Raw genomic sequence first — 13,355 nt, 5'->3', positions numbered from 1 at the left:
GATGGGCTACGGGCGAAGGCCGACTGAAAATAAATGGACCCGTTTCCTGGCTGCCTGACAGCCGCAGAATTCAGGGATGCAGGCCCTGAAAAACTTTCACCAGCCTTCCCCGATCTGGTGCCCTCAGGTGTTTTTGACTGCCGTTCCCATCAGTGCGGGGAAGGACTGATGGGAGTTGCAGTCCAAACCTTCTGGATCAGGCAGCAGGCTTTTGGGGGGTGGGTTAGGAAACTGCCTTCCCCCAATTCCCCTCCTCCCCATCCACCCTGCCTCCCCCTGGTGTTAGTGCCAACCTAAGGCGGGTTGGCCTGGCAGAGGGGTCTCCTTGGCGCTGGGGGTGGCAGCGGCAGTGCTGTGCTGCTTCAGAAAGTCCCGCCTTTCTCGGGCTCTCCGGTTCTGGAACCAAATCTTCACCTTGCGGGGAGGAAGAAAGAGAAAAAGAGGAAGAGGAGGTCAGTCACCCATCGCCCAGATCTGACCCACTTTTTGATGCTCACCCCCCTGGTCAGTTTCTACGAAAATACGGAAGAGAGAAATGGGTCCAGAAATCGGAAATAGGTCGGCGCCTTCTCCCACGAGCTAGTGTGGTGGACTAGACTACTAGGACCCCGGAGACCAGGGTTCGAATCCCCACTTGGGCCCAAAGGCATGGGCCAGTCCCTGTCTGCCTCTCGGCCTGGACCGCCTCGCAGGGCTGTTGTGGGGGTTAACCAAGGAGGGGGGAGAGCCATACATGCCACCTTGAGCTCCTCGGAGAAGAAGGTGGGGAATGAATGCGATAAAGAAAGAAAGGATAAGTCCTGTCTGACACACACAGACACTCCGCAATGATTACTTAGTTGGGGGAAAAGAACAATTCTACAGTTCCATCGAAACGGGATGCTTTTAAGAATTCACACACAAGCACACCAGCCGCTGGTTTCGTAGGGGTTCCGCGGGGCTTGAGCGGTCTCATAGAATTGTCGAGTTGGAAGGACACCCGAGGGTCATCTAGTCCAACCCCTTGCCATGCAGGAATTTCAACTAAAGCACCCAACCTCTGCTTTAAAAAAAAATGCAAGGAAAGAGAGCCACAACCTCCCAAGGGAGCCTCTTGAAACTGCAGCTCCCAGCGCCTCTTCTGAGACGCCACAATGGTTAGACTGGTTTGGCGCCTAAAGTGTCAAAGGGAAGGAGGGGCCTTAGCTCAGTGACAAAGCATCTGTTTTGCACCCAACAGTCCCAAGTTCAGTGCTGTCAAGTATCCCGTTTCCCCCGGGATTCTCCCTTATTTCAAGCAGTTTCCCGCTGCTCTCCCTTATTTCCCCCCCCCTTACATTTCCCGTTTTTAATGGAAGCAGCTCCTCCCCTGCTGGCCAAGCACTGGGTGGGAAGACCTCGCCTACTTGGAGAGAAAAGCCTCAGCCCTCAAAGCAAGTGGGAGCCGTTTCCCGTGCTTACAGGGGGGTGTGTATTCCTCCCCCTGCATCAGCCCCTATCCATTGCCGCCGAGCCCCTCAGCCGGCCAATAGGGTTAGCTGGCGGGCGGAGCCTGGCTGCCTTTGAGCAGCTGCTGCTTCCTGTCCTGTTTTGATGGGATCAGACAAGAAGACGATGGGGCTCCATCGCGCGGAGCACATGGCTGCCCTCCTCTTTGCTCCGCTCCGAGCCTGAGCCCGCTTGGAGTTTACATTGCTGCTCCGCCCACTTTTGCTTCTGGCTCCGCCCACCACTGACATGTGACTGTCCCCGGGATAGGTGAGATTGCTGATCCCTTATTTTCAAATCTGAAACTTGACAGCTATGCCCAAGTTCGATCCGCAGCAGAAAAGACTCCTTCTTTAAACTCAATAGAGCTGCCGCAGTTTAGTGCACACCAGTGGTTTCCAATTTGCTAATTACTGCAGACCCCCTATCTTTGAATTATCTCTGCGGCAGTTTTGTTACGTGAATGGGTAGATGATAGCAAGCTAGAGGGAACCATGGTCTGACACGCTGTCCATAAAAGTGACTGTCTGGCTCACTGCTCCGCCCACTTTCTGCCTCTGGCCACACCCACCACTGGCATGTGGCCCCCCAGATGGTTCCCATTGGGGGAATGCGGCCCTCAGCCTGACAAAAGTGCCCTGCCCCCACCCGGCACCAGGGGACCCTGTAGAGGAAACTGGTGGCCCTCCAAAGCTTGTTGGACTACAACTCCCATGATGCCATTGCTGTGCTGCCTGATGGGAGTCCACAAGGCTGCAGATTCCAAGTCCCAAGAGCAACTTCGCTTTGCTCCACCAGGAGGCACTGTCGCGAAGCTAAGGGGCAAGGGCCACTCCAGGAGCAGCTCAGTGGCCCAGGAATCATAGAGTCATAGCACTGCTGTGCAGGAGGTGGCAGAGCTACAGCATGCAGAGGTGCCCTAGGGGGCTGCACATGATCCCAGCTGAGCCCACAGGGGTTGGAGGAATAGGGTTCATTCTTACCCGGTTCTCCGTGAGGCCCAGCAGCAGAGCCACCTCCCTCACCTGCTCGGTGCTCAGATAATGCGCTTGTTGGAAGCTGCTCTCCAGGGTCCCCAGCTGAGAGGCAGAGAATGGCACCCGGGGGCTTCGGGAGGTGGGCCGGGGGCCGCAGCCCGTCTGCTTCATCTCTGCAGGGAAGGGAGAAAACCCAGGTCAGGCCCTGGACAGGCATTCCTGATGCGCTGGGAGAATTGGCGCTGGAAGCACAACCTCCTGTGCCACCTTCCCTGGACACCTGTGCCTTTAAAGGCCCTCCAGATGTTCACAGAATTGTACAGTCGGAAGGGACCCCGAGGGTCATTTAGCCCAACCCCCCTGCAATGGAAGAATCTTCCGCCCAATGCGGCACTCGAACCCACGACCCTGAGATTAAGAAGCTCATTGAGACCTGCCAAGCTACAACTCCCATCAGCCCGTGAAAGCACGGCCAATAGCCAGGGAAGGTGGGAGTTGTAGTTCAGTAGAAGAAGAAGAAGAAGAAAAAGAAGAGTTTGGATTTGATATCCCGCTTTTCACTACCTGAAGGAGTCTCAAAGCGGCTAACATTCTCCTTTCCCTTCCTCCCCCACAACAAACACTCTGTGAGGTGAGTGGGGCTGAGAGACTTCAGAGAAGTGTGACTAGCCCAAGGTCACCCAGCAGCTGCATGTGGAGGAGTGGAGACACGAACCCGGTTCCCCAGATTATGAGTCTACCACTCTTAACCACTACACCACACTGGCTCTTCAGTAATGCCTGAAGGGCCGGTAGTTCCCCATGCCTGCCTTTGGCCCATCCCTCAGATAAAATACAAAACCGTGTATATCTCTGGATAGAAATGTATTAAATATAGAACTCAACTAACAATATCATCATACAAAAAGCATACAGCATACATCCCTGGCAAAACTGTCTGCCGACTATGTTTCTAGACCTCTTGGTTAATAATACCTCTGCAGACAGACAGATGATGCAGGCAGCTACGTGCGTACAGTAAACAGGCACAAATATTAGTTATCCACGCCAACAAACCAGTCAAGACAGGGCACAGTCTAACCACCACGTAAGCTTTGCGTAAGCAAATCGGGTTAAATACTAAGCGGTTCGCCTGGAGGAGCTCATATTTTATCCTGGCTCCTCCAGTGCAGCCCTGGGAGGCGAAGGAGGCAACTTTTTGGTGCCGAGGGCTTACTTGGAACGGAAGGGGGCTTGAAGCGGCCGCAATGCATCCAGGTGTAGCCTTGTGAGGGGCTGCCCCATCCCATGGCGCTTGCCCCTTCTGCCAGCTCCTGGTGTGTCTCCCTTTCCCCTCCAGAGCCGTCCTGGGCCAGAATGGAACGGATGGAGAAATCAGCTACTCGCTGGGTAGGCTTGGTCCTCTGCGGGACAAGGAGATCCCAGCGGCTCGGATGATGCCAGAGAGGCTGCCTCGGCTGCGTCTGGTGGGCCAAGGTGGCAGCCACCTCTCTGCTGACCAAGAGAGACAGGGGACGCCTCCCGGGACCGTCAAAGCTGGTGTTGGCCATTCGGATGGCGCCTTCCTCGGTGTGTTCAGCCGGCGGGTTCTGGGGGAGAGGCGAGGCGTGGAAAGAGCTGCCACTGCCTGGACCCCCTCTATTTAAGAGCCGGGGGCTGGGCTGGTGGAGAAAGGGGGAGATTTGCGAGGGATTTACCTGGGGCCAATCCACAGGCCTGCTCAGGAGGGATAAGATCACCTGACAGGAGCCGAATCTGTTGGGGATGGAAGGCACCTACCAGTTGCCAAAGTCTCCTGTTACAGGCAGCGGCGGAGGCGGCGGAGGAGGCCTTGAATGGGACACCTGATCTTCTAGGTCAAAAAGAAGTTTGTAGCAATCAGTGACAAATCCTCCCCACCGCCCTCAGCTTTCTTTGGCCATTCATTTAGAATGGGAAGCAGCCGAGGGGGGGGGGGGAGAGAGATCTGGACCCGGAAGCCCTTCTCCTGGATCTGCTGCCGTTGAAAGATTCAGGACCAAAAAAAAAAAAAAATTACATCAATAAAAAGAAAATAATGATTCAACACAGCGCACACGGTTGAACTATGGAACTCGCTGCTGCAGGAGGCAAGCCACCAACACGGATGGCTTTGGAATGGGGGTTGGACAGAATCATGAGAGCCAGTCTCTGCTCCTCCACATGCAGCTGCTGGGTGACCTTGGGCTAGTCACACTTCTCTGAAGTCTCTCAGCCCCACTCACCTCACAGAGGGTTTGTTGTGGGGGAGGAAGGGAAAGGAGAATGTTAGCCACTTTGAGACTCCTTCGGGTAGTGAAAAGCGGGATATCAAATCCAAACTCTTCTTCTTCTTCTTCTATCGGGAGAAGCAGTTGTGCTTCTGCACGCCAGTTGCCGGAAACCACAGGAAGGGAGAGTCGCTCTTGTGTTCGAATCCTGCTTGAAGGTTTCCCGCACGCATCTGGTTGGCCACTGTGAGAACAGGGTGCTGGACTAGATGGGCCATTGGCCTGACCCATTCGGCTTTTCTTGTGATCGCTCAGTAGTGCACCAAACGACACTCCCCACATGCTCCAAGACAGCCACTTTGAATGCCTCTGGGGGCCCACAGCCATGTCTTGGCACCCAGGAAAGGTTCTAGGGCCCAGATCCTGGCTTGTGTTCAAGACAGGTTTTCCTCATGTGGCCTATGGGGCAGAGGAGGAATCATAGAAGGGACCCCTAGGCATAATCTTGTCCAACCCCCTGCAATGCAGGAATACGCAGCTGGCCCTGACATAGGTAATGGAGACTGCAAATCCCTTGGATAAAACTGGCACCCAATATATACAGAGTTTTGAATGCCTGACCCCAGCACAACAGCCCTCTCTGGGCCAGCTGAAGTTTTCCAACGTGGAGCGTGCTGTAATAGCTTACAGAGTAACCCTAACCATGGCCACATCCACACCTACACTTAAAGCATTATGAATCACAGAATCTTAGAATTGGAAAGGGACCCGAGGGTCATCTAGTCCAATCCCCTGCAATGCAGGAATCTCAGCTAACGGAATCAATCAATCAATCAATCAATCAATGCAGGAATCTCAGCTAAAGCATCCATGACAGGTGGCCACCCAAGCTCTGCTCATCCGACTTCAAACAGTCACGGTTTCCCCCCAAAGAATTCTGGGAGCTGTAGTTTATGGAGGGTGCTGAGAGTTGGTAAAAAGGTAAAGGTAAAGGTACCCCTGACCATTAGGTCCAGTCGCAGATGACTCTGAGGTTGCGGCGCTCATCTCGCTCTATAGGCCGCAGACAGCTTCTGGGTCATGTGGCCAACATGACTAAGCCGCTTCTGGCGAACCAGAGCAGCGCACGGAAATGCCATTCACCTTCCCGCCGGAGCGGTACCTATTTATCTACTTGCACGTTGAGGTGCGTTCGAACTGCTGGGTTGGCAGGAGCAGGGACCGAGCAACGGGAGCTCACCCCGTCTTGGGGATTCGAACCGCCGTCCTTCTGATCAGCAAGCCCTAGGCTCTGTGGTTTAGACCACAGCCCCAATTCACAGAGTGGTTTAACAATCAAGCCCTCTTCACAGGGAACGATGGGGATTGTAGCTCTGGGAAGGAAACAAGGTGGGGGTCTCCCAACAACTCTCAGCGTCCTTCAGAAACCAGAGCTCCCAGAATTCTTTGGGGCAAAGTGCTTTAAATGCATGGTGCAAACGTGGCCCATGCCACTCACTTCTGAGCGAGTCCTATCGAGTTCAGAGGGGCTTCCTTCCAGGTGAGTAGGGTTACGACCCCAGCCCAAGTCTGGATGTCGTAACAGAGGCAAGATCCGCTTGTGACCAGAGAGCAACCACGCCAAGGAATCTCCATGTGGGCACACTCTCTCCTGTGTGCACAGAAAAAGTGCCTTCTCCTAAGTCAGACCTATTGGTCCACCTAGTCCAGTACTGTCTACACTGACTGGCAGCAGCTCTTCGGGGTTTCTGACAGAGCTCTCTCCGAGTCCTACCATTGAACCCGGGACAAAGCAGCTGCTCTACCACCCAGCTACAGCCCTACTCAGGCCACTTGCAGAAGTTGCAAAGGGCACCCCCCGTTTCCACCTGGTTTATTTTACAGATGTTTCCTTACCAAACAGAAGCAGGCAAGAACCTGGGGGGGGGTTATAGCTGCCCCCCCGACTGCCCACCCTCCACCCCCAAACGGAGCTTCCCAGACTGCTATTCTTTGACCCCACGTCTCTTCCCCTCTCTTTGGTGCTTGTTTCCTCCCTTCCCCATAGTGTCCTTGTCACCCCGAATCATATTTCCAAAGAGGCTCCCGTTACCTCCGGCGGTTCCCTGGTTCCCAAGGCGTTGTCAGGAGAAAGCCTGATCCAGCCGCTGGTTCTAGGATTAAGGATCCAGAAGGGACACAAAAGGAAACACCAGGAAAAGAGCACAATTAACTAATTAGCTGCCCTCCTCCTAATCCCTAGTCAAGGAGCACGGGTAACCCAATCTTAGTTGCACCCCTGTTACACAATAAAGCTCCTGGGAAACCAGCTAAAAGCAGGTAAACGTGTGTGTTACAAGTCCATCTGACTGGCTGGTCAAATGGGCGGAAAAAGACTCGGGCAGCAGGGGGGAAATCCCAGCTAAACGCTGGCACACAACAAAATGGAAATTTCAGAAATTTGAGAATAAGAAACAGAGGGGAAAAGGCAGACTAGAATTTAAGTGATGGGATTAACCCCCAGTTCGGCCATGTGGAAGACATTTTCTTTTCTGAAGAAAATTCCCTCTGTTCTCCAGGTTTTTCCTCTCTCGGTCTAAACTCATCACATCATGGAATTATGGGGGGGGGGAAAGCTGCATAATTCAGCTTCCCTGAGTATTTTAGCTTTCACTTAAAAACAAAAAAAACCCACAGAGGATGTTTCTAGGCCTCGTGGTTGCAGAGTCCTGGAAGGCATAAAGAAAGGCTGAATGAGATTTACAGTTTTTAAAATGATGGGTTTCATATGCTTCGTAGCTCTGACCTCACCTCACACCGTGTGACTAATAGATTAATTTATGCAAAACAGTAAAAACCGCAGACTGAATTATACAATGTTGTTGTTGTTCAGTCGTTCAGTCGTGTCCGACTCTTCGTGACCCCATGGACCAGAGCACGCCAGGCACGCCTATCCTTCACTGCCTCTCGCAGTTTGGCCAAACTCATGCCAGTCGCTTTGAGAACACTGTCCAACCATCTCGTCCTCTGTCGTCCCCTTCTCCTTGTGCCCTCCATCTTTCCCAACATCAGGGTCTTTTCTAGGGAGTCTTCTCTTCTCATGAGGTGGCCAAAGTACTGGAGCCTCAACTTCAGGATCTGTCCTTCCAGTGAGCACTCAGGGCTGATTTCTTTGAGAATGGATAGGTTTGATCTTCTTGCAGTCCATGGGACTCTCAAGAGTCTCCTCCAGCACCATAATTCAAAAGCATCAATTCTACGGCGATCAGCCTTCTTTATGGTCCAGCTCTCACTTCCGTACATTACTACTGGGAAAACCATAGCTTTAACTATACGGACCTTTGTCGGTAAGGTGATGTCTTTGCTTTTTAAGATGCTGTCTAGGTTTGTCATTGCTTTTCTCCCAAGAAGCAGGCGTCTTCTAATTTCGTGACTGCTGTCACCATCTGCAGTGATCATGGAACCCAAGAAAGTGAAATCTCTCACTGCCTCCATTTCTTCCCCTTCTATTTGCCAGGAGGTGATGGGACCAGTGGCCATGATCTTAGTTTTTTTGATGTTGAGCTTCAGACCATATTTTGCGCTCTCTTCTTTCACCCTCATTAAAAGGTTCTTTAATTCTTCCTCACTTTCTGCCATCAAGGTAGTATCATCAGCATATCTGAGATTGTTGATATTTTTTCCGGCAATCTTAATTCCGGCTCGGGATTCATCCAGTCCAGCCTTTCGCATGATGAATTCTGCATATAAGTTAAATAAGCAGGGAGACAATATACAGCCTTGTCGTACTCCTTTCCCAATTTTGAACCAATCAGTTGTTCCATATCCAGTTCTAACTGTAGCTTCTTGTCCCACATAGAGATTTCTCAGGAGACAAATGAGGTGATCCGGCACTCCCATTTCTTTAAGAACTTGCCATAGTTTGCTGTGGTCGACACAGTCAAATGCTTTTGCGTAGTCAATGAAGCAGAAGTAGATGTTTTTCTGGAACTCTCTAGCTTTCTCCATAATCCAGCGCATGTTTGCAATTTGGTCTCTGGTTCCTCTGGAATTATACAATAGGAGAGATTGAAAAACAGCACGTGCATTTCCATACTATGTTTTAGAGGGAGAGCCATGTTGCAGACAGTTGAGATCGAGAGTGGGTCCAACGATCAAGAAGGCAGCTTCTGCACGAGCTGTAGAGGGAAGTGAGCGGCAGATGGGACTCATCCATCTGGGAAGCGAGGAGGAGCAAAACCTCATTGTGAGATATTTTGGGGGGGGCAGGTGATCACTTCTTCTTTGGCAATCACTTGTTGCCAAGTAAGATTGTATTTCATGAACACGATCTTAACAGTGAGTCCGTAAATGACTCTGGAGGCCAATTCTGGTTCTGCATGTCCTTCCGCAGTGGGGACATGGGTTTCCGGACGGGAGTTGATCACGGTGAGGGTTTGCCAAACTGGTCCTTCCTCTTAGCACATTTCTCCCTTGCGTCCTGAGTTCGAGCGTCTTCAAAGCCCATGACACCTTTGGTAAAGGCTGTTCTCCAATTGGAGCGTTCGCAGGCCAGTGTTTCCCAGTTGTCGGTGTTTACACTACATTTTTTTAGATTTGCTGAGAAGGGAGCCCCTCTAGGAGGAGCAAAACCTCCTTTTAAGATATATTTAGGAGACCTTGTTATAAAAATTCTGTAACTGGGTCCGTCTCCAGAAGGGAGTCCATAACCCCAGGAAGAGCGCTATAATTTAAGAGCCCCTTCCCAACAACGCAGCACAAAGACAAAGACAATACCGAGTCTCCCAAAGCAAGGCCTTGTTTATTAGAAACTGTTGCAGCAGGGTGTTTTGCAAGCAAAAGACCTAGAACAATGGAGCGCAAGCTCCTATATAGACTTTTGAAATTGCCCCCCTCCAGCTCAAGACCACCCCTCCATACATCAGAATTACATCACAAATTGGGATGGTAAGAGGAGGTAACCTGAGAATTCTCCCACCTGTGCCATCCCTCCTTGACATTTCTGCAAAACAAATGTTTCCTGCCCTGGCTGGTAAGGCTAATGGCTGTTCCTTTGTGAGGGAAATGGCCCATCCTCAGGCAGAGACTTCTCACCTCCTCCCTGCAGATGAAAACACTTGGCCAGCTAGGAGTCAAAATGGAGTGAGGCCTGTCTTTCTGTGCTATTTTCAGACACGTGGCCTTATTTGTTTGGTACATTAATAACTATTATATATATATATATATATATATATATATATATATATATATATATATGTGAAAGACCTTAAAATTCTTACAACAACCTTACACAAAATCTGGAGTGGAGTCCCTAATACGGGTTGGGTGGCGCCGGCAACTCCTGCAGCCAAGCTGGTGCCAAACGCATTGCGAGGCTGAGAGGGATGTGGGTCTTTTGTCATCTGGAAAGCCTGGGACCAGACCAGTGGTGGCGAACCTATGGCACGCGTGCCAGATTTGGCACGCAGAGCCCTCACTGCTGGCACGCGCACCATCGGCCCATCCGTGTTGTTGTTGTTTTTTCCCCAGGCTTGCGTCCGCTGTTGAAACCTTGAACTTTTATTTTCTTTTTTTCTGCTAGTCGCTGGAGATTGTGTTCGGCGATTGATCTGTTTTTCAATTTGCTGCGTCAGTAGTTGTTTCTGATTGGGCGTAATAGCGTTCGTTTTTTAACCCTTATTGTGCTGTGCATGGGGTTTTTTTTGCGCTTTGGCAGATGATGATGTCGGCGCTGCATGTTAGTTCCAGCGAAGGTATTATTTGTCATTTATTTCTGTTCTCTCTCCCCCCCAAAAAAGCTTAGCAGCTCTGGGGCACCCCCCCCCAAAAGCAAAGCAACTTTTGTGCGACCCCCCCCCCCAAAAAAGCTCCAGAACTTTGGTCGGCAGCTCCTCAAAAAAAGCTCAACAAGTTTGGGCACTTTGTGATAAATAAGTGTTTTTTGGTTTACAGTTCGGGCACTCGGTCTCTAAAAGGTTCGCCACCACTGGACCAGACACACTGCCCAGGCTTGCTGTTTGACGTCACACACCCCCCCCCCTCCATTCTCCCTCGAGACAGACATATGCTCACAAGTCAAGGTTGGCGGGGCTTGTACCCCAACAGCCCCTGAAGTGCCAAAGGTCCCTCCCTCCTCATATGTACATGTAAATTCCATTATTTTTTTTGTCCGTAAGATCATAAGGACATCGGAGGAGCCCGGCTGCTGCATTAAGCCAGTGGCCCATCTAGTCTAGCATCCTGTTCTCACAGTGACCAATCAGACGGATTCGCCCTTTGAGCGAGAGAAAACTACATTACCCATAAGCCCCTGCAAGCAGCGCCTCTACTTTGATAGGTTGAAAGCGGGTTGTGCCCGCCCCCGGGAGCCACGTACCCAGAGTGCAGCACGGTTCGCGTCCGCGTTCTCTAATTAAGAGGGGCGGGGTGGGGCCGAGCAGGGAGAGGCTTTTTGAAGGAAGGATACTACGCTACCCAAGAGGCTTTGCTCCACGCGCAAGCGCGCTAGTTAATAAATATATATTTATTTATCTCTCGAGAAATTTGGTTCCGCGAACATAAGAGGCTTTGAAGAGGGCCGGCTAAAAAAAAGAAAAAGAAAGTCGCCTGGTTCCCTTCGCTCGGTGCGGCTCTGTCGGTAAGAGGAGGCCGGTACGGTTTGAAACGGAGAGGCAGGTTTTGGGGCCTAGAGGTTGTCATGACAACGGAAAGGCCCGTTGGAGCACGGAAGGTCCCCCCCCCCCATGAAGATGGGGACTTAGTAGTTTTTATTAATTTATTTCCGTCACGCTGTTATATTTATGCCCCACCGTTTTCTCCGGGGAGTTCCAGACGGCGCAGTTATCCCCCTCCCCGTTTTAGGCCGGGCTGAGAGGGAGGGCGGCTGGCTACTCCCCCCCCCCCCATCCAGGTCGCCCAAGTGAACTGCGCAGCTGGGGGGGGCGGGGTTTGAAGCCTGGCCACTGTGGAAGTTCCTGTGTTGGGGTGGAGCTGATGGGGTTGGGAGGGACCCCCAGGGGTCATCTAGCCCAACCCCCTGCGGCAATATGTTTTTATATACGCTGGAAGCCACCTAGAGTGGCTGGGGCGACCCAGTCAGATGGGTGCGGTGCAAATAATCATAGAATCATAGAGTTGGAAGAGACCACAAGGTCCATCCAGTCCAACCCCCTGCCAAGCAGGAAACACCATCAAAGCATTCCTGACAGATGGCTGTCAAGCCTCCGCTTAAAGACATCCAAAGAAGGAGACTCCATCACACTCCTTGGCAGCAAATCCCACTGTCGAACAGCTCTCACTGTCAGGAAGTTCTTCCTAATGTTTAGGTGGAATCTTCTTTCTTGTAGTTTGAATCCATTGCCCCGTGTCCGCTTCTCTGGAGCAGCAGAAAACAACCTTTCTCCCTCCTCTATATGACATCCTTTTCTATATTTGAACATGGCTATCAAATCAACCCTTAACCTTCTCTTCTCCAGGCTAAACATACCCAGCTCCCTAAGCCGTTCCTCATAAGGCATCGTTTCCAGGCCTTTGACCATTTTGGTTGCCCTCCTCTGGACACGTTCCAGCTTGTCAGTATCCTTGAACTGTGGTGCCCAGAACTGGACACAGTAATAATAAAATTATTATTATTATTATTATTATTATTATTATACTGTAGGAAGCCACTCAACCTCTTGTGTAAAAAAAAAAAACCCAACAAAGGAGAGAGCCCACCGGTTTCTGCTATGGCAAAGGTGGAACTGATGGTGTGGGGGGCAGAACGGCAAGGTGGACCTGGCAAGAGGAGCCCTCCGGCTGGGTCGGGCCAATGCTCCATTTAGCCGTTTTCAAAGGGTGTGGCCCGACTAGATGACCCTTGCTTTCCCCAGCCAAAGTGATCTGTGCCATGGATTTCCTGGCTGGTAGCTTAGCCTCCTGTGTTAAAACTACATGTTGAAAGCAACACTGGTGGGTAGGTGGGGGGAGACGCCATTGCCATTTCCAGCATATTGAGTAAAACCTCTCACACACAGATTCAAGGTCTTCTTTGGGTTCCTTACATTCAAGGTCTTTGGGGGTGTGCAGAGATAGTTTGCTGTAAGTATTTTCAGAAACTGGAAAAAAAATAGAGGAGGGAAATTGCTTCTTGGTGTACCTTTGTACAGTAGGCAAAGAGCAAGCCTTGTTCAAGGACACATTCCAGCCAGGCGAAAACATTTGACAGTGCAAAGCAGGTCTGGGGAGAGAGAATGGTCTCTGGAGAATCTTGAGGGCCGGCTAGAGAGGACCATATTCTGCTTTCCATCCTGATGTTTCTAATGCTTCCTTTCCAGACCTCACCCTGACTGGCTGGATTTTGCCCACTGAACAGCGTGGGCAGCCATGGCTGGCGTAAGCAAGATGGGCGACTCTGGCCTGTCCCGCATGAGCATCGCCTCCCAGTTCTTTGCCGGGGAGGAGATGTCTGGCATAGACACCATGACTACCTCGGAGAGGGTAAGATTCCTGGGATCTGGGTCTGGATGTGGATAGGTTGTGATAATCAATTTCAGAGAACATTTTCTGAAAAGCCTTGTTTCTCTTCCTTTTAAAAAAAAAACAGGTGGTGGATTTGCTAAACCAAGCCGCCTTAATCAGCAATGATTCCAAAATCACAATCCTCAAACAGGTGAGTGGCATCGCTGCCTTTGCATTGATATGATCTTAGGTGTAAACCGGGAAC

At 51.2% G+C, this 13,355-nt stretch overlaps 2 protein-coding genes across 2 annotated transcripts in view; one reads left to right on the top strand and one right to left on the bottom strand.

Moving 5' to 3' along the window:
* Positions 1-282: 282 nt before the first annotated feature.
* Positions 283-13,017, bottom strand: LOC117052057 (homeobox protein ceh-2-like). Its single transcript, XM_033158784.1, has 5 exons — positions 12,974-13,017; positions 6,765-6,825; positions 3,661-4,105; positions 2,451-2,617; positions 283-414 (listed from the first exon to the last, which is right to left on the bottom strand). The coding sequence occupies exons 1-5, from the start codon at positions 13,015-13,017 to the stop codon at positions 283-285; spliced, it is 849 nt and encodes a 282-aa protein (XP_033014675.1).
* SYMPK (symplekin) overlaps positions 11,200-13,355 on the top strand; it is a 22,255-nt gene continuing 20,099 nt past the window's right edge. Inside the window, exons 1-3 of the mRNA XM_033158444.1 lie at positions 11,200-11,288; positions 12,967-13,129; positions 13,236-13,301. Of these exons, the coding sequence (XP_033014335.1) occupies positions 13,016-13,129; positions 13,236-13,301 (180 nt within the window). The 5' untranslated portion in view covers positions 11,200-11,288; positions 12,967-13,015. The remainder of the gene's footprint in view (positions 11,289-12,966; positions 13,130-13,235; positions 13,302-13,355) is intronic.

This window comes from Lacerta agilis, chromosome 8, assembly GCF_009819535.1.
Source record: "Lacerta agilis isolate rLacAgi1 chromosome 8, rLacAgi1.pri, whole genome shotgun sequence".
Lineage (NCBI taxonomy): Eukaryota > Metazoa > Chordata > Lepidosauria > Squamata > Lacertidae > Lacerta > Lacerta agilis.
Note: the sequence above shows the minus strand (reverse complement) of the source record. Positions and strands in the feature narration are given on the sequence as shown.